The 26,336-nt window shown below is 44.6% G+C and overlaps 2 protein-coding genes across 6 annotated transcripts in view; one reads left to right on the top strand and one right to left on the bottom strand.

The window, feature by feature from the left end:
- MED7 (mediator complex subunit 7) overlaps positions 1-26,336 on the bottom strand; it is a 437,050-nt gene that overhangs the window by 130,321 nt on the left and 280,393 nt on the right. The gene's annotated exons all lie outside the window — the stretch shown is intronic.
- Positions 1,238-26,336, top strand: part of CYFIP2 (cytoplasmic FMR1 interacting protein 2) — a 132,221-nt gene continuing 107,122 nt past the window's right edge. The window contains exons 1-3 of one of the 5 annotated variants that reach the window (XM_050793900.1): positions 1,238-1,377; positions 20,653-20,787; positions 22,330-22,419. In XM_050793900.1, coding sequence (XP_050649857.1) covers positions 20,671-20,787; positions 22,330-22,419 — 207 coding nt within the window. In that variant the 5' untranslated portion in view covers positions 1,238-1,377; positions 20,653-20,670. Of the gene's footprint in view, positions 1,767-4,136; positions 4,754-20,647; positions 20,788-22,329; positions 22,420-26,336 lie in introns of those variants that run through there. The other 4 variants (XM_050793897.1, XM_050793899.1, XM_050793898.1 and 1 more) reach the window with 4 other exon arrangements.

Genomic DNA, 26,336 nt, shown 5'->3' with positions numbered 1-26,336 from the left:
CTTCAGCCTGGTCTGAAGGCCTACCAGGCTGGATCTCAATGAGAATTGTTTCTTTCTCTCTTTCTTTCCTCTCTTTCCTTTCTCTCTTTCTCTTCTTTCTTTTCTTCTCCTCTTTCTCTCTTTCTCGTTCTTTCTCTTCTCTCTCTCTTTTTCTTTCTTTCTTTTTTTTTTTTTTTTTTGTGAGACAGTCTCACTCTGTCACCCAGTCTGGAGTGCAGCAGCGGGATCATAGCTCACAGTAGCCTCAATCTCCTAGGCTCAAGCAATCCTCCCACCTCAGCCTCCTGGGTAGCTGGGACCAAAGGTGCATGCCACCACACCCATCTTTTTTTTTTTTTTTTTTTTTTTTTTTAATTTTTAGTAGAGATGAGGTTTCGTTGAGTTGCCCAGGATGGTCTCCAATTCCTGAGCTCAAGCGATCCTCTCTCCTCGGCCTACTAAAGTGTTGGTATTACAGGTGTGAGCCACCGGTGGGCAGATAATCGCTTCTTTAAGGAGCCCGTAACGGCAGATAAGCCTTGAAGAGAAAGGTACCTGTCCTTTCAGTGCTTCCTGTCGCCTATTTGTCCGTGAAGCAATTCCAGAATGAAGTTGAGGCAGGCCCCTGTTAAAGAGGTGGCAGCTTCAGGGACTCTTCTCCAGGGAACTGGAAGGGAGGGGAAGAACTTATTCTTGAGCGAAGAAGCCCCATCAGCGTCCAGGTTCAACTGGTGGAAGGCCCCCTCCCCTAGCCCCAGTTGCATCTTCAGTCACTTGACCCTGCTACTTCTCCTCACAGCACTTTGGGCTGTAACTGGACGTTAGATGGGTTAATGTACACCCGTCTCTCCTGGCAGGTGATAAAACTCCACGGGGGCAGGGACCCTGTCTTTTGTACACCAGTGCACACCCAGGTCCTGGCACCGTACATGGAACGGAATAGGTAATCAATAAAGATTGGGTTGATAAATGAGCACTCGGAAATCATGTGGGGCCAATGAGATCCGAATGCGGCCGAAGCTCTCGTTCTCGGGTTGCTGCAGGTGTGGTTCCTAGTGATGGAGGCCGTGGAATAAGCCCTCCCTCCCTTTCCCGCCCCCAGGGCAGGAAGCCTGGGTGCTGAGCTGTCCTCTGAGCCCGAGGGGCAGGTCCCGGGCGCGCCGGCGGTACAGCGGGGAGCGCCGAGAGCCCCTCGCCGCAGCCATTTCCTGCCCTTTGTGTGACAGCCGCAGCGGAGAAGGGGCGGGCGCTGGGCGGGGGCGGAGCCGCGGCAGGCGGAGCGGCGGGGTCGGGGCGGGGCCGAGCGCCGCGCAGCGGAGCGGGGCAGAGCATCCTGCGCCCCGGCGCGGGGCCCTGCGGTAGCCTTGGGCCCCTCCCCTGAACTCGCCGCAGAGCCAGGTAAGCGGCGCTCGCAGGCCTTGGGCCGGGCACGGGGACCGGGATGCTGCCGGGGACGGGGTTGAGGCCGTGAGGATGCGCGAAGGGCCGCCCCCTCTCCCGGTCCGCGGGGGGCGCTCGGCGCTGCGCCCGGGCTAGCGCAAGGCCCGGCCTCAGGCCCCACGCGGCCCCTTTCCCCCTCGGGCCCACGGTGCGTCCCGCGGCACCGACCCTCTGCCCGGGAGGCGCGAGCACATCGCGGAGTTCCGGCGCAGCGGCGGGGTAGCCGCAGCAGCAGGTGCGCGGCCTGGGCCGGAGCCGCCAGCCCGGGAGGAGGCGGTGCTAATCTCAGGGACCGGAGACACCTGCGGTGGCCGCGAGCCCGGCGGCGGCGACATCCTCGGGTCCAGGTACTGCAGAGCACTGGCCCCTGCCTCTGCCTCTGTGACCACCGTCACCTCCCCCAGGGCCAGCGAGAGCCGCCTGGGCCCGCCTGGCAGCCGCCTCGGGCACACAGAACGTGTGATGGGTGGGGCGAGGGGCGCAGCGGCGATGTTTGGGGGCGGAGGGCTTTGATGAGAGAGAAGCAGGTCTGACCCGCTTGGAAGCTTTCTGGCCTACACTAGCATCGCTCTCCAGGCTGGCCGCGGGCAGGATGGAAGTGGGGGAAGGGGATGAGTGGGCTGACTCCTGGGGGAAAAGATTGTTTTTTCTTGAGCTCTGAGGAACCAGGAAGAGGCTTACCTGTCTGTTGTGACGTCTGCTTTTCAAGACATCCCTACCCGTCACCCCAAGGAACAGCCCACCTATGTGCAAAAGAAGAGGAGGTGCTCTCTGCTTGGGGATGGGGGATGGTCCACAGAAGTATGGCCCTCTATACCCAGAACCCGGCTGGAAAAGACACTGACAGCGCCCCGGTGCCCCCCCAGCACAGGGAATCTGATTTTGACCTTTGCTTGCCTACTTTCCCCAGCACAGTGGAAACATTCACCAGCCCCGACGAGCCATCAGCTGTCCTTCCAGCTAGGCCAAGAATGGGACAAGGATCCTTTTCTGCTAGTTCCTGGGTGCCTGTGCCCTCAGCATGGGCAGGGAGACGGAGGCAGTCCTGCTGGCAGGAGGGGCAAATCAGGAGAGTGTCGGTTCCTGTGTTCCCATTTCCTGCCTCCTGTCTGTGTCCCAGTTAGGGCAGTGGGTCTCACCTTTCTCTTGGATACAGGCTGTGCCAGCAACCCGGGTCCCTGAGATCTTAGAGGGTAAAAATCAGGTCCGTATCTATGGGCAGGTCTGTGAAGGCCTTGACGGTTGCTTTCTCCACCATTAGACCCTCTCTCTGTGGCCCTCCTGGTGGCCTACCACCTCCACTTCCATACAGTGCCCTGCTCTTCCCCCAGTCTCCAGTGTCAGAAATTGTTTTCAAGAAAGGAGCCAATGATTGTGTTTATCTTGAAAAGCTGAATACAAAAGAAGTTCGCATTTGATGCGGAGCAGGTGCCTTACAAGTCATTTGACCAGAAAATAAACAGAGGATGGAGGCATTTTAATGGGAAACAAAGCTTTAATGGGAAACACTGTAGAAATATTTGCTATCGCTAATGGTGGAATTTCAAACAGTGGGCTGGAAGTGGAGGTGGGGAGCTGGGTAGTTCTTTTGGGAACAGGTCCCTGAAATGACAATATCTAGCAGCTGTCAGCTCTGTATTTGGCAAGGGCAGCTTTGGCCCTGCGGGCAGGAATGCTGTAAGAGTGTGTGTGCATGTGTGTGCATGAGTGCATGTTTGTTTAACTGGTCAGGGGTTACTGTCACCGGAAGGCATTTTTTGAGCACCCAGTGTCCACTTTCAGGATGAGAAACTTGTGTACACAGGGTTCCTCGTTGGCATTGGCTACCCTTTGCCAAGGCAATTATTAGACCTCAAGAAGAGAGTGTTGTTTGCTTACAAAGTCAGTGCCTCTAGATAGTTCTACACACTGAGCCTCTGGCTGGGGGCATTAGCTCTCTGCTCACTAAGCTTCTTTATTATATTTCCTGGCCAGTTCTGACCGGTTCTGTAGGCACCCAAGGCTGCCTTGTTCAGTCCCTGCTGAAAAATGAAAAAGGAAAAACTTGCTTTAGGCATTAGGCCAAGAGTCGAATGTACAACCCAATGGGGTTGGAGAATTTTACTCAAATCAGATGCTGGCCCAGAGAAGGAAGTAGACATGAATTCAAAAACTGGTAAAAGGCCCTGGGAGAACTCTACATGTCCCCTCTGATAAATCATGCCCTCTCTGATGTTCAGTGGGCCTCTGCTGCTGTCATTGACCAGAAAACTGAATGAGATGAATAGGCAACAAGCTAATTAACGGAAAAGCGCTCCTGGAAAACAGTACGGGCCCCAGTCCCTACGTTTAAGGATTGGACTACACTCTCAAGGCGGCTTCTTTGGACCTCTGTTGACCCCAGGGGTCCACCAAGAGTGTCACAAAATGGCCTTTTGTAGCCTCCATGTGGCCACCATAACAATGAGTCTATTTCTTTACTGGCAAGTATTAATTATTCACTTGTAATTGATGAAGCCAGACATCAGTCACCTCACTGGAGTCTTTATGAAAGGCCTTTGGTCGTGTCATTCTGAGGAGCAAAGCCATGCCTAGGGTCCAGGGGATGGCCCCTGCATCAGTAGTGAGATGGTGGGAGGAGGGGGGCAGGCTGCTGCCTTCTAGGCAGTGAATGGGGGCGGGGGAGGAACTAGAATATCTTTGGATGCTCTTACTACCCGAGGGGTGCATGAAAGTGCCGAGCAGAATGCTTAGCACATAGTAAGTACTAGCATATTTATATATTTATTGTTATAATGTATTCGTTACATAATCATTAAGAATTTGGCTCATGTATGGAATCAACTCTTGGCTGTTACCAGCCCCTCTCCCTCTAGAGCTTTCCTGAATTTTGCTTTTTTGAGGGAAGTTGGTCTCTGTGACCAGTAAACCCAGCCCCAAGTTTACCTGCCAAAGGAAGGGAAAGTTAAGAGTGGTAAGGCATGAACTGAAAGGCTTCAGGTGGGAAGTGCTCTTAAGTAGCACAGGAGAGGTGGGTGGAGCTGGTGTCCGCAGAGAGAAGTGGGAGGGAACACGCCAAGCAGAAGCCCAGGGCCATTCTCACATTTCAACACAGAGAGTTAAGGAAGGGCCTCTTCCTCTGTGAGAATTTAGCATTTTGCAACCACCCAAAAATGTTGAGGGCATGCTTTGCTTCCAGGACAGACACAGCAGCACAGTGAGTGTGGGACACAGGATCCCTGAGTTGCTGTGTGCCCTTAAACCAGCCACTACCTCTCTGACATTCAAAACTGAGCAATGGAAGGCAGCCTGCCCAACTGTTACCTGCCTGTCATTATGGAAGCCTGCGGATGAGGTAATGTCTGTAAATCCCAGTCTGAGAAACAAAGACCATGGAAATAGAGAAGGAGCCTCCTGAATGTGTGACTCTTTGGGGTAAATGCCCTCCATTCCTTAAGAAACAATTTATTCCTTATATATTGTGTGTCACTTTAAGAAGACGGATCTGTGGCCTCTCTGTACTGTTGAGCCAATGGGAAGCTTAAAGGCATTTTGTGATTCCCAGATTCTGTCAAGGCCCCTGGATAGCCTTGTCTGTACAAAGACACTTCAGAATTCAGTCAGTGGGTGCGGGACACCTCCCAGGATGCAAAGAGCTTAGATATTGGCTTTCTAGCCATGGCCATTATGCTAAGGGCTGTGTGTGATGTACCTCAAAAAAAAAAAAAAAAAAACGACCATTTAAGCCATACTTGGGCCCTGGCAACAGAGGGTGCAAATTCTTGAAAGAAATCATTTTGAGAAGGCAGAGCTTGAGTTCAGGCAGAATTTCTTGCAGGGATCATTCTGGTTGTGTGGCATTTTGATAGACTTTGGGCAGCTCAGCTACAGGCAGTGAGAGAGGAAAGTAAATAGGACTTTCTGGCGAGATGCCTGAGAAAGACCCAGTGATGACTTCATCAGTAGGCCTTTTGATTCTGTTTGCGTCATTATTTGGTCATTGTAGAGCAGTGGTTGTCAGGCTTTAATCTCTAGGTAAAACAGAGGTGTGTTTAGTCTGTCCACGTTCTGTAGTCTCTGTTTTCTAAGTAAGGCAGGAGGTGAGGTCCTCTGCAGGAAATCAAGGTGATGGACTGGTTAGGAAACTTCAGGAGACTTCAGAGTTTGGAACAGTTGCCTCTGTGGGTGGAATAAGAAATCAACTGGGGAAGAATGAGAGAATTGTCTAACTTCACTGAAGGCCTGGCTGAGATCAAAGGGAATTTGCAGGGCTGACCCTCAGAGAAGGCATGCAATAACTCTTAAGGAATATCTGAGAACTACTTTTGATTTGTGCTTTTAAAATATGATGTTTTAAGATTTGTTTTGGCAATATATGAATGACAAGATAAGAATTCAGAACTAGAGGTCAGCCCCCTATCTCCAAGTCTGCTATACTTCCACATGGGAAAGAGAAATGAGGACCTGCTTCTTAGGGTTTGAAGTGGAAACTGTATGATAGAAGGATTCTCTAAAGAACTCTCCTCAGATTCTTATATTGATAAGGCAGACTTGGATATGGGACCTCAGAGAAGTGTGATATTTTAACTTTCTTGTTAATTTTTTTAAACCAGAAGTTAAGAATTTTGGTCATTGGCTCATGCATTCAACAAATCATTCATGAATTATTAATTAAGCAAGTAATTCCTGGTGTGTGCCTATCTCTGTGCTGGTTGCTATGGGTCAAACTCAGACAAGATGACTATCCTTGGCATTCTTAGCAATCCAAAGAATTAGTGAAATATAAAGCAGTTTGTAGTGCAGTTAAAAACTGTGAACTCTAGACTGTGAGTGCTAATGGAGTGAGAGAAATGAAGGTCATTATGGGGCTTGGCTGGTCAGACCTTTGTGGAAAAGGCCTGTCTTGACTTGGGCCTTGATAGACTGGCAGGATTTAAGAAGGAAAGAAGACAGTCCGTAAGGGAGTGGAGACAGTTTGAGCAAAGGCACAAAGGAGGACTATCCTTGGACAGGTTTATGATGCCCTGTATATCTTGGCCACAGAGAATGGTCTGCATGATCCTTAACATGTGTCTTTAAGGAAGCCCTTTGGATGGAATGTCTAGACTGTAGTCATGGTCATTTGCTTTAGAGTTGGAAGGCCCCTGAGAGAGGCCCAAATCCAGTGATTCTTAACTTGTTGCTGTTGTTGTTTTTTTAGTACACAAAATGGACAATATTGACATGCTCAACCCATCAGCCCCCACAGCCAATCCCCCAACTCTGCTCCAGTCCTGCCATTCAAGGGAAGAGATGAACATACAAGAATAATATCACACAGAGACCTTGAACCCTCACCTTACATACAATAAAACGTACCTTGTTTGCAAACCTCAGTGCTTAAGCTATTATTAGCACAAGTTACCTACAGTAACCTTCACAAGGCAGGACATCATGGTTGAGAGAGAACCAAGGCTAACCTCCATATTTTACAGACAAAGAAATTTGCCCTTTTAGAGTGAGTGAAAATGTGATTTGGGGACCTTTGTCTTCATATTGAGCCATGCTCAAGTTGCAGTTTCACGTCCATGAAGCTGAGTTCCACGTGCTCCGATCTGGTGGCCAGACCTGAAGTCCTGCTCTTTGTTTCCGTAGCAGATGCATGGCTTCCCTTTGTGAGTTTCAGCAGGTGCATCTGAGAGGCAGCTCCTCTCCCCACATACGCTTCATGTTGGTGTTCCTCATATGACAGCCCCAGGGCCCCAGCAGGAGCAAATCAGCAAGCCACCTTGGTGGCATGACTTCCCCTCCTGAGAGCGTGAGGCCGTTCCCCTGAGCCGCTGGTAGCTGCCTGGTTTGGTGTCACCAGAAAGGCCGCCTCAACCCTAACAACACAGGAAGCAGCTGGGCAAAACGGCAAATGAAGTGGCAAGTCCTTTAGCCCCCGCCAAGATCTTTTTCTCTGTCTACTCATAAACAACGAGGAAGATAGGCCCAGAGGCCCAAGTCGAGGCTGACTTGACTTCTCCACTCTGACTGCAGGTCCACTGTGTGGAGAGAAGCTGTAGGTGATGGAGCCTCTGGTCCCAGAAGACAGGCAGCAAGGGACTGAAACAGCAAAGACCGCCTTGCCAGTCAGTGCTGGGTGCCAGCCAGGTGTCTGAACTGCTAGCAGGGAGACGTTGGGTGGTTGTCTTCTAAAGCAAATTATTAAATTTTGATCAAAACAATACATACACATGTTTTTAAAAATCAAATAATATCGAAAGCCTTATAATGAAAAACAACCATCCAGCACCCACCGTCCCCTAGAAGCTGCCACTTTTAACTCACTGTTTCTTCTAATAGCTGCCTCCTCATCTCTAAATGATATGTGCTTACACTGCTATTTCTTGATTTATCTATTCTGCACGTTGTCTATTTACTTCCTGCTGTGATGAATGGAGATTTTGCTTTCTTACACCATCTCCCTCCCTCCCCTGCCCCCGTCTCTCAAGATAGGAAGAGCTCTATTTTAACCTAAATCAGGTTTAAAGTGTCTACATTATTAAGATATATAAATGATGATCACAGAGAACCAGTAATGTCCTTTGATTGTATTTCCTTTCTTAGAGGGCTTTTCGTTTTGCTGCAGAATTTTTGTTGTAATATTTGTCTTTTTCTTTTATTTATCTATTTATTTTGAGATGGAGTTTCACTCTTGTTCCCCAACCTGGAGTGCAATGGTGTGATCTCAGCTCACTGTAACCTCTGCCTCCCAGGTTCAAGCGATTCTCCTGCCTCAGCCTCCCGAGTAGCTGGAATTACAGGCATGTGCTATGACACCGGGCTAATTTTTTTGTTTCGTTTTGTTTTGTTTTGTTTCATTTTTGAGATAGAGTCTTGCTCTGTTGCCCAGGCTGGAGTGCAATGGCGCGATCTCAGCTCACTGCAAGCTCTGCCTCCTGGTCACCTGGCTAATTTTTTTAATTTTAGTGGAGATGGGGTTTCACCATGTTAGTCAGGCTAGTGTCGAACTCCTGACCTCAGGTGATCCACCTGCCTCTGCCTCCCAAAGTGCTGGGATTACAGGCGCTAGCCACCATGCCTGGCCCTCTCCTTTTCTTTTAAAGCTCTGTGTCATATGAGTTATTCTATTGCCTTCCCTTGTCTTCTCAGGAAGTGCAGTATTAACCCCAGCTCCACCCCTAACTAGCCCAGTGACCTTGCACAAGTCCCTTCTCTTTTCTAAGCCTCGGTTTCCTCATCAGTAGAAAGAGAGCTAGACTCCCTTCTTGTTCTCATTCTAAACCTCAGAACCTGTCACTCCACCCACCTCACAGGTGGTAATATTATTACTCCTCAGATAATATTATCTGAGGAGTCTTTACTCCGGCGGGGGGGCAGCCCCAGGACCTGACAGATGGCAGAGAAACCAAAACAGGCAGGGGCAGGGGGGAGGGAACAAACAAGCTAGCTGGGCCTGCCCTGTGTGGTCTAGTTCACTCCTGCAGTTTAGGGGGCCGCTCTGCGGGGTGGTATGGTTGTATCTATTGCTCTTTTCCTCCCCTGCTGTCCCCATTGGTTTTTGCTCTCCACAACCTCTGCTTGTAGGGGCAGCGTTACAGTCCCCAAACTCCCCAAGCTCCTACTCCAACCGCAGCTGTCTTTGTACCCCTTCTGCTTATGTTACACCCAAAGTTTCCCAAAAGGTAGTTATAAAAATACTAACTTTCGGTAACAGCTTTCTTGAAATATAGTTTGCATACTGTACAATTCACTCATTTAAAAAATACAGTTCAGGGCAGGCATGGTGGCTCATGCCTGTAACCCCAGCACTTTGAGAAGTCGAGGCGAGTGGATCACCTGAGGTCAGGAGTTCGAGACCAGCGTGGCCAACATGGCAAAACCCCGTCTCTACTAAAAATACAAAAATTAGCTGGGCATGGTGGTGGGTGCCTGTTTTTCCAGCTACCCAGGAGGCTGAGGGAGGAGAATCATTTGAACCTGGGAGGTAGAGGTTGCAGTGAGTGAGATCGCACTGTTGCATTCCAGCCTAGGGAACAAGAGCAAAACTCTTGTCTTAAAAAAAAACAAAAAACAAAAAACAAAAAAAAAACAGTTCAGTGGTTTATAATATATCCACAAAATTGTACAACCCATAATTGTAGTCAGTTTTAGAGTATTTTAGCGCCCCAGAAAGAAACCTCATGGCCTTTAGCAGCACCACCTATTTCACCCAATCCCACCCCTAGGCAACCACTAGTCTACTATAAGTCTCCATAGATTTGCCTGTTCTGGGCATGTTTAATAAATACAACCATAGAATACAGAGTCTTTAATGACTGGCTTCTTTCACTTAGCATGATATTGTCAAAGTTCATTCATGTTGTATCAATATCAGTACCTAATTCCTTTTTATGGCTGAAAAATATTCCATGTGGCTGTACCGTATTTTATCAGTTGATGCATATTTTAGTTCTGCTTTTTAGCTATTACAAATGATGATGCCATGAACATCCATGTACAAGTTTTTGTGTGGACATGTATTTCCATTTCACTTGGGGTTATGCCTAGGAGTAGAATTGCTGGGTCAAATGGTAACTCTGTGTTTAAAAATTTGAGGAAATATCAATCGATTTTCCAAAGGTGCGGCACCATCTTGCAATCCCACTAGCAACTGTGTTCCCAGTTTCTTCACATCCTTGCCAACACTTGTTATTGTCTGTCCTTTTGATTATAGCCATCCTAGTGGGTGTGAAGTTGTATCAATTTGCATTTCCCTAATAACTAAGGACATTAATCTTTCTGTGTCCTTATTGGCTATGTGTATATCTTTGGAGAAAAATCTGTTCCTTGCCTATTTTTAAAATCAGGTAGTCTTTATTAATGAGTTTTAAGAATTCATTTTTACATTTATTTTTATTAAAAAAATTTTTTTTGTAGAAACAAGGTATTGCTCTGTTGCCCAGGCTGGTCTTGAACTTCTGGCTTAAGCGATTCTCCCATCAGCCTCCCAAAGTACTAGGATTACAGGCATGAGCCACTGTGCCCAGCCAAGAATTATTTACATATTTTATATATTTAGCAAATACATGATTTGCAAATATTTTCTTCTATTCTGTGGATGGACTTTCTTGATGGTGTCCTTTGAAGCACACATTTTTTTATTTAGGTGTTTAGTTTATTTTTTATTTTGTTGCTTGTGTTTTTGTTATTACATAATTCAAGGTAACAAAGATGTACTCTTATGAGTTTTATAGTTTTAGCTCTTACATAGATCTTTGAATTAATTTATTATATATTACATTATTTATACCTCACACCATAAAACAAATTTTGCATGTGGGTATTCAGTTGTCCCAGAATCATTTGTTGAAAAGAATATTCTTTCTACATCTCTTGTCAATTGACCATAAATGTGAGTGTTTATTTCTGGATTCTCAGTTCAGTTCCATCAATTTATCATTGTTCATTGTCTGTCTTCATGGTAACACCGCACAATTTTGATTACTGTAGCTTTCAGTATGTTTCGAAATCAGGAAGTGTGAGTCTTCCAATTTTGTTCGGTTCCCCCCACCCGCAAGATTGTCTTAGTTATCTTGAGTGAGTCCCTTGAATTTCCATATGAATTTTAGGATCAGCTTGTCAATTTCTGCAAAGAAGCCAGCTGAGATTTTGATAGAGATTATGTTGAATCTGTAGATTCGTTTGGGTAGTATTGCCGTGTTAACAATATTAAGTCTTCCAGCTTATGTACATGGGATATCTTTTTATTTATTTAGGTCTTTAATTTTTTTCAACAAGGTTTTATTGCTTTCAGAGTGTATGTTTTGCACTTATTTTGTTAAGTTTATTCCTAAGTATTGTATTATTTTTGATCCTACTATAAATAGAATTGTTTTCTCAATTTTCTTTTCATATTGTGCGTTGCTGGTATACAGAGACACAACTGATTTTTGTATGCTGATATTGTATCCTACAAATGTGCTGAACTTGTTTATGACTTTAATAGTTTTTAGTGGATTTTTCACGGATTTTCTATATACAAGACTATGTTATCTGCAAATAGGAATAGTTTTACTTTTTCATTTCTAATCTAGATGTCTTTTATTTAATTTTCTTGCCTAATTATCTTGGCTAGAACTGCCAGTACGATGTTGAATAGAAGTGCTAAGAGCAGGCTTGTTTGTCTTGTTCTTGATCTTAGTGGGAAAGCATTAAGTTTGATATTAGCTAAGAGTTTTTTGTAGCCATTTATGGTCAAGTTGAGGATATTCTCTAATCCTAAGTTTTTGAGTGTTTTTATCATGAAGGTGTTGAGATTTTGTCTAATGCTTTTTCTGTGTGTATTGAGATGATATGGTTTCTGACCTTTATTGCTATAGCTTATTACATTAGTTGATATTCTGATGTTAATGTTAACCTGATCTTAACATTCCTGGGATAAATCTCACTTGTTCATGGTGCATAATCTTTTTTATATGTTTCTAGATTCAGTTTTGTTGAGGCACTAACTTTTATCGAGCACTTTCTACCAGCCAAGCCATTTACATGGATTAACTCATTTAGTTTTCAAATCCTGTGAGATAGAAACTATCATTATCCCTTATACCAAAATGAGGAGAGTGAGGCTCAGGCAGGTTATGTCACCTACTCAAGGTCACACAACTAGGTATTGGCAGAGGTAAGATTCTAACTCAAGCTATCCAGTTCACCTCCACACTAAAATGCCTCTTGTGTGGGTATCAGTGATGGACATGGAATGATTTTCAGATAATACCCAGACCTGTGTTTATGTTCATTACTGTGTTTTTTATGGCTCCTCTGTGTTTATGGCATATAATATTGGTTTTCTATCTGTGATTGTGATATAAAGCTTCCTTCTAAAATAAAAACTGGCGAAAAACAGAATCTCTAGAAAAAAATAGTAAGAATTATCCTGGCAGTTTATGGATATGACTGTGTATTCTATGCTGATTTAAATTAGCTGTTTTGTTTTTGTTTTTGAGACAGAGTCTTACTCTGTCACCCAGATATAGCAGTGGCTCCATCTCAGCTCACTGCAACCTCTACCTCCCGGGATCAAGCAATGCTCTTGCCTCAGCCTCCCGAGTAGCTGGGACTACAGGTGCGCACCACTGTGCCCAGCTAATTTTTGGCTTTTTATTAGAGATGGGGTTTCACCACGTTGGCCAGGCTGGTCTCAAGCTCCTGACCTCAGGAGATCTGCTCGTCTCGGCCTCCCAAAGTGCTGGGATTACAGGCGTGAGCCACCGAGTCCAGCCTTATCTGTGTTATTAATAGTGAAGGAGAAAGAATGGAAAAACTGGAAGTAAGGACATGGCCAACTTCAGGTCGTCTCCTGTCTCCTATATTGTCAGGAGACTGAGGTGTGTTCATGAATTCTTTCATTCAGTACTTCCCCATTGCCTAATCTGTTTGCGGCACTCTGCTAAGGTCTCTGCATTTTCAGTGATAGGTAAAAAAAAAAAAAATAAATGGTCCCTGACCTTGAGGAGCTTTCACATGCATGATTCTACTCCAGAAAGGGCATGTTATGTTTTATTTCATGGGCAAACTCAGATTGATTGCTGGTGGCTTCCTGGAGCTCACTATTTCATGAGGATTCTGAAGCTGTCTGTGGAATTAGTGGAAAATAGAGTCATTACCAATTAGCAGTGTCTGCCCTGGCATGGGAAGAAGAAGTGGCAGTATTTGGGTTTTCTTCTGAGGCCAAGAAAACATCATAGAGTGCACTTACACAAACCTGGATGGCATAGCCCACTACACACCTACGCTATATGGTATAGCCTGTTGCTCCTGGGCTGCAAACCTGTACAGCATGTTCTTGTACTGAATACTGTAGACACTTGCAACACAATGAGAAGTATTTGTGTACCTAAACATAGAAAAGGTACAGTAAAAAATATGATATTATAATCTTATGGTAACACCATCGTATATATGATCCTCTGTTGACTGAAACATCATTATGAGGCAAATGACTAAATTTTTTTAATAGGAACAATCTAAATCTCCCTTTTATTTTTATATTTATATAATATTTTCTTTGTACTAATATATGTATACACATGTATATATGTCTATGTATATGTGTGTGCAGTATGTTTGTGTGTGTGTATATACTTATATAGCCTCTGGCTGGAGAGCCATACGGACATGGAAAGTATTTCCTGGCCTCTTGATGTTCATGAAACACAAAGGTGACAGTTACCTAATCTTTAGCTTGGCAGAGTTGTGTTCTTCTTGAGGAAGGAAAAAGCAGCCAAACTGGGAAAAAAAAAATGTGCTTAGCACGTTTCGAAAAGGTACAAAACCAGGTGTGATCTAGAAGAAAAGGGGTAGAACTGGAAGTCAAGATATCCTGTTTCTACCCTGTTTCTGCCACTAGCTGACCATGTGACCTTGAATAAAAGTGTTTACTTCTCCATAACACAGTGTCCTCAGAAACACAGCAAAAATTACACCTGCTGAGTTGAATTTGCAGGATAGTTGTGATTGAGAAAATCAATGTGAAGAACCTATACAACTGAGATATTAGTGTGATAAAAATAATACCTTCCTTTTTTTGGTAGGAGAATTGTTGCAGTATTTAATTCATCCTCTCGAATGAAAACAGGCCACAGACTAGCTAATATTGAACAAAAGTATGGGAGGCCATTGTTTAAGACTAAGCTCCTGTACTAGGCCCCTAAAAACCAGACCAAACCAAAATGGGGTCACTCATGCTAAATGCCACTCTCCACCTAAGTCAGCATAATAAGCAAATCCCCTCTGCCTTAACCCTTACAAAAAAGTAACCTGAAGTAACTTGATGTTAACTAATCATTTATTTTTCTATTGTTGTGTTTCCTTTTTCCCACATTACAAAACCCACTGTTTTGCTATTGCCCAGTGGGAGCTTTCATTCTATTGTATAGAAAGGAGGTGCTTCAATTCATAAATCACAAATTAAGGGCAATTAATTCTATAAATTTATTGTAATTTTGTCTTTTGACACTTACGTCTTTGCTGGCTACTGTGTTAAGTATTCTACATGCTGTAGTTATATAATCAAAATAAACATTGAGGACAGGCACTATTATAAATTGTCACCCTTATAAGGTAAGGAAACTGAGGCTCAGAGAGGTTAAGGAACATGCTGTTGGTTATATAGCTTGTAAGTGGCAGATGACAGATTCAAACCCAGAGCTCAAGCTTACCCACTACACTAGCCTAATATTTCACTTCAGTAAAACGTCTTAATAGTTCATTTCTTTCCAGAAAATCAAACAGATAATGACAATGCAAGTATTTTGCTTATAAAGAAGCAGGGTTTAAGCTATGAATGTCAGAACCTGCATTTCCAAAGCCATGTTCTCCTGGCAGCCATCCTGCATTTATGGGACCCATCCCCCTCTTGCTTGGGGTCTGTCAGTCATTTCTGCATGGGGGGCACCTAAAGCTCCCCTTCTCAGAAGCAAATTGCTTGTGAGCCCAATGTTAGTACAGCTTTTGGTGAAACCAGGCCACTGACTGAGTTTGTTTTGAAGACACTGCATTTAAATCGGTCATGAATGTCCCCCACTGAGAAGTTGCAGCTGTGTTTGGTAAATGATACTCCCAGAACACTGTTAACTTTTAAATATTTTATTAATTTCTTTTCCAAAATGATGAAATGGTCACATGTTCATAGACTGAACATAAAGAATCATTCTCACTTGGAAGATTGCAAAACAGGCAGGACACTTGGGCCGAAAAGAAGTACATTCTTATTTTCATTTATACCTCTGTTCAAATTTCCAGAATATTTTTTCTTTCCGATTGATGTGGATTTCGCAATGCCTACCAGCACTTGAGCTAAAAATGTTGATTTCCTTCTCCCTTAGGCACTGAATGATCTACCAAAGCTCGTAGAAATCCACTATAGAAGTTGTATTTGCCAGAGGAGAAGAAAGATAGCATTAACATAAACAGACTCCTAATTTATTAGCTTTGTAGGTTGTTCACTTATTGATTCTCTTCAGGGGATGTTCAGGGGTACTATTAGGCTGCAGAGGAAAACTTAATGGTTATTCTGGTAAATGAGTTGGGTTTTTTTGTTTGTTTGTTTTTTGTTTTTTGTTTTTTGTTTTTGAGATGAAATTTTGCCCTTATTGCGCAGGCTGGAGTGCAATGGCATGATCTTGGCTCATTGCAACTTCTGCCTTCTGGGTTCAAGTGATTCTCCTGCCTCAGCCTCCTGAGTAGCTGGGATTACAGGTGCCCACCACCATGCCCAGCTAATTTTTTTGGTATTTTTAGTAGAAACAGGATTTCTAGTAAGAAAAGTAGACCGGGCTGGTCAGACTAGTCTTGAACTGTTGGCCAACCTGGTCTCGAACTCCTGACCTCAGGTGATCCACCTACTTCAGCCTCCCAAAGTGCTGGGATTACAGCTGTGAGCCACCGTGCCCATCTGTAAATGAGTGTTTTTTAAGTTTGAGAAGCCCAGAAGAAACCTAGTTATGGGAGAAAAAAGGAAAGTTGGATAAGAGCTGGGAGCTTATAAACTGATCTAGGGAATTTTATGAAAACTTTGAAACATATATAAAATTGGATGGAAAAATACAGTAATCTCTACGTATGTGTCACACACAATCTATACTTATTAACTCATTGCTGAATTTGTTTCATTTTTACTCACTCTTCCCCCATCTAGTATTATTTAGAAGCAAACCCCTGTGTCCTTTTATCCATATTTTAGTAGGTATTTCGAGAAGATAAAGGCTCTTTTAAAACTTAACCTTGATATTATCAAACCTAAATAAAATAACATATTTCCTTCATATTATCAAATATCCAGTCAGTACTAATTTTCTAATTTTCTCATAAAGTTATAATTTTATTTGTATGGTGGTTTGTTTGAAATAGGATCCAAATAAGGTCCACACATGATAGTGTGTTCGGTCTCTTCAAAATCTATAGATTTTCCTCCCATCTCTCTTTTCTGTCTTTGCAATTTGTATGTTAGAGGTCCTGAGTCATTTGTCCTGCAGAATTTGTCATAGGTTGTATTTTGCTGATTACATCACTGGGGTATAGCATGTTTTTCTGCCCTCTTATATTTCCTGTGAGTTGGCATCAAAGGCCTAATTAGATTCAGGTGTTTTGTTTTGGATCCAGCATTCTTGGTGTGTTTTTCCATCATTAAGCACATAATATTTGATTGTCTTTCATTTAGGGATGTTAGCAGCTGATGATGATCAGTGCCTAGATCCATTTGTTTATAGAGGTTGGAAAACAAGGATATTGTCTGTTTATCTTAAAAAGGAAAAAAATACTTTTACGGAAAGAAACATCCATCTCTTCTATAGTTTGGTTATCTGGTGGTATAGTTTGTTTAGGAAAGACAGGTTAAATGTTTGCTGTTATTTACCAATTCTCAGCATAATAGTTGGTTCACAGGCTCATCTAACAGTAACAAAGTAATAAAAACCAAGCTTTTATTAGATGTCTTTGTGATCCATCAGGGCTCTTCCAGCACATGGCTCAATTTTAAAATCACTTGGAATAATAGTCCCTTTCTGTGGAGTTACTCCAATAGTACAACATATATACATTCATTTGTTTCGTTTTACTTTTCGATTTGGGGGCCACTTTTTATAAATTTACATTTTATTTTGTAAGTATGTAAAATGTTTTGATGCTTTCAAAGTCAAATCTACAAAATAAGACATATTCAAAGTATTGTAGCCCCTATCTCTGCCCGTTAACTGTTTTCCCTTCTTTTCCTGTTCTCCATAGGTAACTAATTTTTAAAAGTATATGGCTTGCCTTTCCATGGTTTGTTTTTTAAGTAGAAGATGTGTGTGTAGACATCTGCAGCCCCCGCTCCTGGGTAAATGAGTGCATGCTGTCCATACCATGTCCTGGAGATCACCCGTAGTAGCATGTAGAGAGGGTCCTCACTTAATTTTCCTGCTGCTTGATATTTCCCTGTATGGTGGCACCATAGTTTATCCAGACATTCCTCTGTTAATGGATGTATTAGGCCATTCTTGCACTGCTATAAAGAGATACCTGAGGCTAGGTAATTTATAAAGAAAAGAAGTTTAATTGACTCAAGGTTCCGCAGGCTGTACAGGAAGCGTGGTGCCAGCATCTGCTCAGCTTCTGGGGAGGCTGCAGAAAGCTTTCAGTCATGGCAGAAGGCAGAAGGGGGAACAGTTACACCACGTGGTGAAAGCAGGAGCAAGAGAATGGGCAGTGTGGGGGAGGGGGGTGCCACACACTTTTAAATGACCAGATCTCCTGTGAACTCAGATCTCATTCATCACCAAGGGGATAGCCCAAGCCATTCATGGGGACCCGCCCTCATGATCCAAACGCCTCCCACCAGGCCCCACCTCCAACACTGGGGATTAGAATTCAACATGAGATTTGGGTGAGGGCGAGTATCGTAACTATATCAATGAATGTTTGCTGTTTTCAGTTTTTGCTATCACAAGTAGTCCTGCTGTGAATGGCCTTGTGCATGTATCTTTGCGTATTTTTGTCAGTGCATCTTTGGGACAGATTCCTGGAAGTGGGATTGCTGGTCAAAGGGTAAAATGCTTATGGAAGTTTGTTAGATATTGCAGATTTCCTCCCGCGGGAGTTGTGTCATTTTGCCATGCCTACCAACAATGTTTGGGAGAGCCTTTTTCTCCATAGCCTTGCCAACAGCATGTGTGGTCAAACTTTTGGATTTGAGTCGATCTAATCAGTGAGAAATGGTGTATCTCCTTGTAAGTTTCATCTGGATTTTCCTTATTGAAAATGAGATAGGACACCTTTCAAATGCAGTCTTCCTGGTCCCCTGGTTGGAACCCAGGCATTTTGTTATTTAGAAGCTGTGCACATGATTTTTTGGCGCAAGCAGGGCCAAGAACCATTAATGCGTAGTTTTTGAAAACACCTAGTGTAGAGGTTGGTATGAAATAAACTTCCACTCATCAAGTGTAATCTCAAAATGCGAGCGTGAGTCCTTGGAGGGAAGTATGTAGTAATGAAGCTGACTTCAGACTATGGAGCTGGACAAACCTGGGCCAGCCTTCCCTCCACCAGTTGCCAGCGCTTGATCCTGTGAAATTAAATGCCGAGGTTCTGTTTGTTCATCTATAGACTGGGAGTAATCATAGTACCTACCTTTATAGGGTGGATACAAGAATGAAATAGTTGAGTACTTCGCGTAGTGTCTGACGCAAAGTAAGGGCTAAAGAAATGTTTTACTGTTATTATAATTGGAATTAATGAAGAGAATTACTAGGGCTTTGGAGGCTGAAGATCATTATGCCCAGTAAAATCATTACTCCCTCCTGTAAAATGGACTTAGTAGTAGTATAAGAAGGAAGAGAGTCTTTTTTTTCCTTTTCTTTCAATGGATCAGTGAAGTGGTTTTGCTGTAGAACTGAATGCCACACTTAGAACTGTGGGGTAGAGAAGAGGAAGAAACTTAGATGTGGAGAGGACCTGAAACCACCCTAGGAGACCAGCCTTCTGCAGAGGGCAGATGGGGAAGTTACCTCTGGGCTCAGTGAGCCCTCACTGGATGCAGCATTTGCTGTTGCCATGGTACGTGATGGGAAGGTGTGTTCGAGAACTCAGTGAAATGTGAATCTGGTTAGCTGCACAGCAGCCAGTGAAGGCTCAGCCCCATTCTGCCCTCCCAACCTTGGGCCTAAGGCAGGTATTAGTCTCGGGGCAGCATGACCTTGGGTATATTCTGCAGTTGTTTTAGTCCTTTGCAGCCCCTGTACCAAATTCTTGTGTTGATGGTCCTTTTTCCCGCTAATGTCAGACACCGTATTTCCTAACAAGCAAGGCAAACTGGCTGACATTCACAGGAGAAATTCCAGCCCAGGGATCTCACAACTCCTTGGAATCGAAGGTGGTCAGGAAGGGGTTCTCAGACAAGCACAGTGGCCCTTCTCTTTGTGTCTCTCTTAATCATGTGTGTTTAGGGTTGGCTTTATTATTGTTATTAAAAGCTGTTTTCTAGAACTCAGCTTTTAGTGTTTTTGTTTACCTCTACTGTTATGTTTTATTTTGCTTTGTTTTTTGCTTTATGTCTGCCTTTGTAACTCTCAGTCCCTCTATTCTCATTTCTCTGGGCTGACTTTTGTTCTCTTAAGGTTTTTTAGTGTAACATTAACTTCATTGAGTTCCACTTTTCTTTCAGCTAAATGTGTTGAAGACATGTATTAGTGCTTTCCATCTTTCATTTCTAAATATCTTATCATTTCTATTGGAATTCCTCTTTTAGTTTTGAATGACCTTGAAGTATGTTTTACACATTTTCAAAGGTATGGGATTTTATTGCTACAATTTGCATTATTGATTTCTAATTTCATTGCATTACATTTAATAAACAGTGAATGTAACTTGTAGGCTATCATTTTTGAAGAAACTTGTGGGAACTTGATTTATAGCCTAAATCGTGGTTAGTTTTTAAGCAGTGTTTCACATATGTTTGGGGGGAAAAATGAGTATTCTGTTTGCTGGGTGCTGAGTTCTTAAAATAGGAATTAGCTCGAGTTGGGTAACTGTGCTGTTCAGATTCTCTTCAGCTTCTAATCCTGCCAAACATACAATCAAAGCAGCTGTGCTGTGCCAGGGTCTAAGACACAGAAATGTCCATTTAGGGCTGATTTGTTTGATGTGACTCACAAAACATACCCAGGCCAAGGAAGACAATGGCTCCTCCATCTTTGCAAGGAAGGTTGATTTGCAGGAATTGAGTTATTTTAATCCCAATTTAATTAGCCTAAAAACCTGGGCTTTGGTTTTCAGTTGATTATCTTGGCTGTCACCATCATGAATAATTGTATTGCATGGTAATTTAAGAGTGGAACTCATAAATATCCTTATGAAGAACGAAAGGTGGAGAAACTAACCATGACCCATGTCCTCACATCCCACTTGAGGTCCCTCGCTCCTGGTGACGTGGCTGTGTGGGCATCACATAACTTCTCTGAGCCTTGATTTTTCATCGGTTATATGGATAGAGTGCCACCTTCCACGTTGATCACAGAGGGCGGTGGTGAGGGTCGACCAAGTACACACAAAGTACTTTGTTAGCCATAAAGAGATCCTCAGATATAAAAGATACACACTGAGAACACCTTGGGAAGAAGTGGTGAGGAGAAGTGGCCTCAATGCGTTTTAACTCTCTCTGTACTCCCTAAGGATCCTGGACATGGTGTGGTTAAGAGGAATTTTAGAGGCCCCTGAAATTCTCCACTGACTTTCTCTTCCTTTCCCGCAGTGCAGAATACAGAAACTGCAGCCATGACCACGCACGTCACCCTGGAAGATGCCCTGTCCAACGTGGACCTGCTTGAAGAGCTTCCCCTCCCTGACCAGCAGCCATGCATCGAGCCCCCGCCTTCCTCCATCATGTACCAGGTAATGGAAATGGCAGATAGCACCAGGGGGCCCAGGAATTCTGGGGATCCCCTAAGAGGGTTTGCCCTGAGGCAGAGGGAGAGGTCTGCATCTAGAAGGTGAAAAGTCGTGAGCTGATGGAGTCCCTTGTGCACTGGTGGAGCTGAGTGTAAGGAACAGATTAGCTACTAAATGTGCTGCAGGACTATTTCCCTCCCACAGGGAAGTCTTGTTGATCTGCTTTGACCCCGAAATACCTTCCTGGCTATTCTTGCTGCTGTACCAACCGAGGTTTTGGCAGCTCTGGCCTCATGAATTAAATATTGCAACTTAGAAACCCCAGAGCCTGCCTGGGTAATTACTTTTCCTTCATGCGTGTGAGGAGGACAGTACAACACCCCATAGCAGCTCATGGCTCAGGGAAGCTGGTCACAGTTGTTTGCTTTTGCCTAAGGTAGCAGAGCTTGTGATAAACCACCATCAGATTGTTCCAAACTATGACCCATCAGGGCCGGGAGTCAAGCTTATAGCCCCTTGTCTGGGTGTGCCAGGCCAGATGCCATGTTAAGAAAGCATATGCTAATTTGAAAGTTTTAACTGTGTTTGACCTTTCGATAGTTCTCAGACAGCAAAAGGAAACTAAATATAAATACATAATAAATTCTTAAATTTCTTTCAGTGCATGTATGAAGCACATGCTTGAAGGTTCAGCTCAAAACTTCATTGATTCACATCTTCTAACCCAGATTAAAATTTTAATTATAGAAATATCTTTTTTATTATAAGCAATACAAAAAGTACACAAAAAAGTATACAAAAACATATAAATTTTTTCTATAACTATGCCTATATATACCTTTTTTACCAAATATACATATATGTGTTTGTGTATATATACATATATATGTTATTACCAAAAGAAAACCATACTATATTTATTGCTTTATGAGTTGGCTTTTTAACTTAAAATTTATTATGGATATTTTTCCTTGACAATGCCGCAGTACTACCACATTATGCTTAGCCACCTCATGGTACTTAAAAGTCCATTTGTGGATATGCTATTTTTTATATATATATATATATATATATATATATATATATATATAAAAATGTATGTATATTTAGCCTTTCACTGTTGCTGGACATTTGGGTTGTTTATAGTTTTTTTAAATCACAAAAAACTGCCACAGTGATTATTCTTGTACCTATATATCCACACCCTTGGGTGAGTATTTCTGGAACTGCCTAATCAAAGCAATGCCCATCTTAACTTTTAGCAGCTATTTGGGCTTGTGGAGTTTAAGCATCTGCTTCTTAAGCTCAGCCGAGTGAACCTGATTACTGATGGGAAGCAGATGGCGGGCCCTGTCATCGCCAGCTCCTGCCCAGTGTGATTGAGAGTAGGACTTTGTGGGGAAGGAGCAAGATGAAAGGTGATGCAGCAGGAGGTCCCCACAGAGAACTTGCATTGTTTGTCAGCAGCAGTTTGCTCCCTGGATGCCCAGCCAACTTGGAACTGTTTTCTAACAACCAAAGTGTTCCTGTCCTCTAATTCCACAGGCTAACTTTGACACGAACTTCGAAGACAGAAATGCATTTGTCACGGGCATTGCAAGGTACATTGAGCAGGCTACAGTTCACTCCAGCATGGTAAGTCTCTGTGATCCACATGTGCAGACATGCTCCCTGCTGGGCTGGCAGGGGTCGTGGGCAGCTTCTCACGCCAGAGGCATGTGCACACCTACTCTAAGAACCCCCTTCCTCAGTCAGAAGCATCTGCTTAAGCCCACTCTTACATTCTGCCCCATCCCCTCTCCGTGCCTAGAAACATACTGTTCCCCTTTATCGTCTGGCTTTGTGAATACTCCTTAACTGTTAGGGCCCAACTGAGTCTCCACTATTCACTTCCCTGAGCTCCTATAGCTTTTTGGGTTAACATGTGATTGGATCCTGCCTTGTTTATAGGTTAATGAATGTGTGGAATTTTGTCTCGAGCAAAGCAAAAGGTTCCTTGAAAAAGGGACATTGGCTTTGGTTTTGGAGTAACAGTTACTCAAAAAAGCTGATGGCCTAAATCACGTGCAAATAGGGTTAGTTCTTATTTTCTCTCCTAGAGTCTGATTCATCTGTGGAGGGCTCCTCCCCTTCTCTATTAGGCTTCCATTGCTTTTATTCTCATGCAGCACTGCAATTTAAAGAATTCCAAATTCCGTGTTCATAGACCCTGCCTGTGGCTCCATAGACCTTTGACACTATATGTCTTAGCTCATTTTGTGATGCTATAACAAGGAAACTGCAGACTGGGTAATTTATAATAAGTAGAAGCTTAGGCCGGGTACGGTAGCTCATGCCCCTAACCTCAGCACTTTGGGAGGCTGAGGTAGGAGGATCCCTTGAGCTCAGGAGTTCGAGACCAGCCTGGGCAACATGGCAAGACCCTGTCTCTACAAAAAATTTAAAAATTAGCTGGGTGAGGTGGCGCACACCTATAGTTGCAGCTACGTGGGAGACTCAGGTGGGAGGATCGCTTGAGCCCAGGAGGTTGAGGCTGCAGTGACTTGTGATCATGCCACTGTACTCCAGTCTGGGCAACAGAGCAAGACCCTATCTCACAAAAAACAAGAGTAGTAGTTTATTGGCTCATGGTTATGGAGGCTGGAAAGTCCAAGATTGAGGGGACAGTATCCAGTGAGAGCCTTCTTATTGCATCATGCCGTGGCAGAAGGCATGACGTGGGTAGGAGAGAGAGGGAAGGGGGCCAAACTCATCCTTTATAAGGAACCCACCCCCATAATAACAGCATTAATTCTTTCATGGGGGTAGAGCCCTCGTGACCTGATCACCTCTTAAAGTACTCACCTCTCAACACTGTTGCACTGGAGGTTTAAGTTTCTAACACATGAACTTTGGGGAACACACTCCAACCATAGCACTGTATCAGTTATTTCCCGTAACCTTGTGTTGACAAACTCTGCTCATTCATTCAGTAAGTATTGTGTCACTGGTGCCCACAGAGGACCGTGTAAATGCTGGAGAGATATGCAAGGACAGATAGGGGCCAGTCCTGATCCTCAGTGAGTCAAGTGGGAAATTGACAAGCTTACCATTTATTGAATGCTTTTTCTATACAGATATTTTAGATGCATTGTCTCATTTGCTCCTCACATCAACCCTGTGAGATAGGTTCTATTGTCATATCCATTTTGCAGATGGGGAAAACTGGAGCCCAGAAAAATTACGTAACTTACTCAGGGTCCTGCAGCTGACAAGTGACAGCTCTAGATCAAGGTCTGCCTGACTACAAAACCTTTGCTCCAGACTATGCCTTACAGACAAACAAAAATATGCAAAGTTAGGGGTAAATGTCATGATAAAAGTTCAAAGTTCTGTGTTTTTGAAGGAACCTTGAGAGAGTCAGAGAAAGCTTGATGAAGGAAGTGGCTTTTGTGTGAGGCCTTGTAGGAGGATAATGATACCTTGTAGACACAGTATACTTTAAAATATATGTAAGGCATTTTCATATATCATATTATTGGGGCTTTATAACAGCCCTGTGACTTGCAAAGTGATCATTATATCCATTTTAGGGATGAGAAAACTGAGGCCTAGAAAAGTTAATAAGCAGGTTGCTCATGATCTCACAACGAGTAAATCACAAGACTGGACCTGAAATCCAGGACTGACTCCCAGTCCTGATCTCTTTCTCCTGTTCCGTGCTGTCTCACACAGTTAGAATTTTACCAGTCCAAGATGAGATGGGGAGAGCACAGCATGTGGAAGAGCCAGTGTGAGCAAAGGCACAGGGCAAGGATTTTCAAGGAGTGACTGGTTTGGACTGTAAAGTACATATAGGGATATTGTTTATAGATTCCCTACAGATAAGGTGTCGGGGCATGGGGGGTGTATTCATTTGCTTAGATACCATAACAAAGTGCTACAGATGAGGTAGCTTAAACAGTAAAAATGTATTTTCTCCCTATTCTGGAGGTTAAAAGTCCAAGATCAGGGTGTCCGTAGGTTTGGTTTTTCCTGAGGTTTCTTTCCTTGGCTTCCAGATGGCTGCTTCTCTCTGCATCCTCACCTGGTCTCTTCTCTGTGTGCACACATCACTGGCACCTTCTTTCTGTGTGTCCAGATTTCCTCTTTTTATAAGGACACCAGTCAGATTGGATCAGGGCCCTCTCTAATGGCCTCATTTTAACTTAATTACCTCTTTAAAGGCCCTATCTCCAAATACAGTCACATTCTGAGGTCCTGTGGGGTTAGGGCTTCAACATATAAATCTGGGGGGCACACAGTCTAGCCCATAACAGAAGGCTTTAGTTTATTTAATAAAAAATTAAAAGCCATGGAAAATCTTTATCCTTAGAAGAGATGTGAACAGAACTCTGTTTGGGGGACAGGTTCCATGTGTTAGTTATATGTAGAATGAGTTGCAAGTAGGAATGGGGCAAATAAATTTGTCAAGATAATTAAAGTTATCTACACTGCAGGTATTCCAGGTCGAATGAGGGTGATGGCACTGGGGTACAGCTAAGAGGATATGGATGTGAGGGACACTGGCTTAGCAGTCAGCTGGAACTGCACTGACTGAGTTCCCAGGAAGACCAGGTCAAGTCACCAACAGGGCAGTCGGAAGGAGGGGCTAGGTTGGAGGGTGATGGTGTTCATTTTCTGTTGCTGCCCTAACAGAGCGTCACAAACTTAGTGGCTTAGAACAACACTGATTTATTTGCTCACAGTTCTGTCAGGTCAGGAGTCTGACATGGGTCTTACTGAGTTAAAATCAGGGTGCCAGCAAGGGGCAGTGGGAGGAGGTAGAAGGGGGGGGGGGGGGGGGGGGGGGGGGGGGAAGGGGAGGGAAGGGGGGGGAGAGAGGAGGGGGAGGGAGGGGGGGAGGGGGAGGGGAGGGGGGGAGGAGGGAGTGGGGGGGGGAGAAGAGTAAGGGGGGGAAAGGGGGGGGGAGGGGGGGAGGGGGGGAAGGGGGAGGGGAGGGGGGAAGGGAGGAGGGAGGGGGGGGGGGGAGAGGAGGTAGGGAGGAGGAAGGAGAAGGGGGGGGGGGGAGGAGGGGGTGAGGGGGGGGGGGGAAAGGCGGGGGGGTAGAGGTGGAGAGGAGGATAGGTGGGGGGGAGGAGGGTAGGGGGGGGAGACAGGAAGGGGGGGGGGGGGGGAGGGGGGAATGTGGGGGTAGGGGGGGGGGGGAAGTAGGGGGAGAGAGGGGGGGGAGGGAGGGGGGGGAGGGGAAGGGGGGGGAGGGTGGGGGGAGGTGGGAAGAGATGGGGGGGGGGGGGGGGGGGGAGGGGGGGGGAGGGTGGGGGGGAGGGTGGGAGGTGGAGAGGGGGGGGGGGAGGGGGGGGGGGGGCAGGGGCAAAGGGGGGGGAGGGAGGGGGGTTAGCGAGGGGGGGGGAGGGGGGGGGGGGGGGAGGGGGAGGGGGGGGATAGGGAGAGGAGGGGGAGAGGGGGGGGGAGGGGAGGAAAGGGGAAAGAGAAGGGGGAAGGGGTGTGGGGGGGGGAGGAGGGGGGGGGGGTGGGGGGATAGGGGGGGGGAACCGGGGGGGAGTTCGTGT

This window comes from Macaca thibetana, chromosome 6, assembly GCF_024542745.1.
Source record: "Macaca thibetana thibetana isolate TM-01 chromosome 6, ASM2454274v1, whole genome shotgun sequence".
NCBI classification, from domain to species: domain Eukaryota; kingdom Metazoa; phylum Chordata; class Mammalia; order Primates; family Cercopithecidae; genus Macaca; species Macaca thibetana.
Note: the sequence above shows the minus strand (reverse complement) of the source record. Positions and strands in the feature narration are given on the sequence as shown.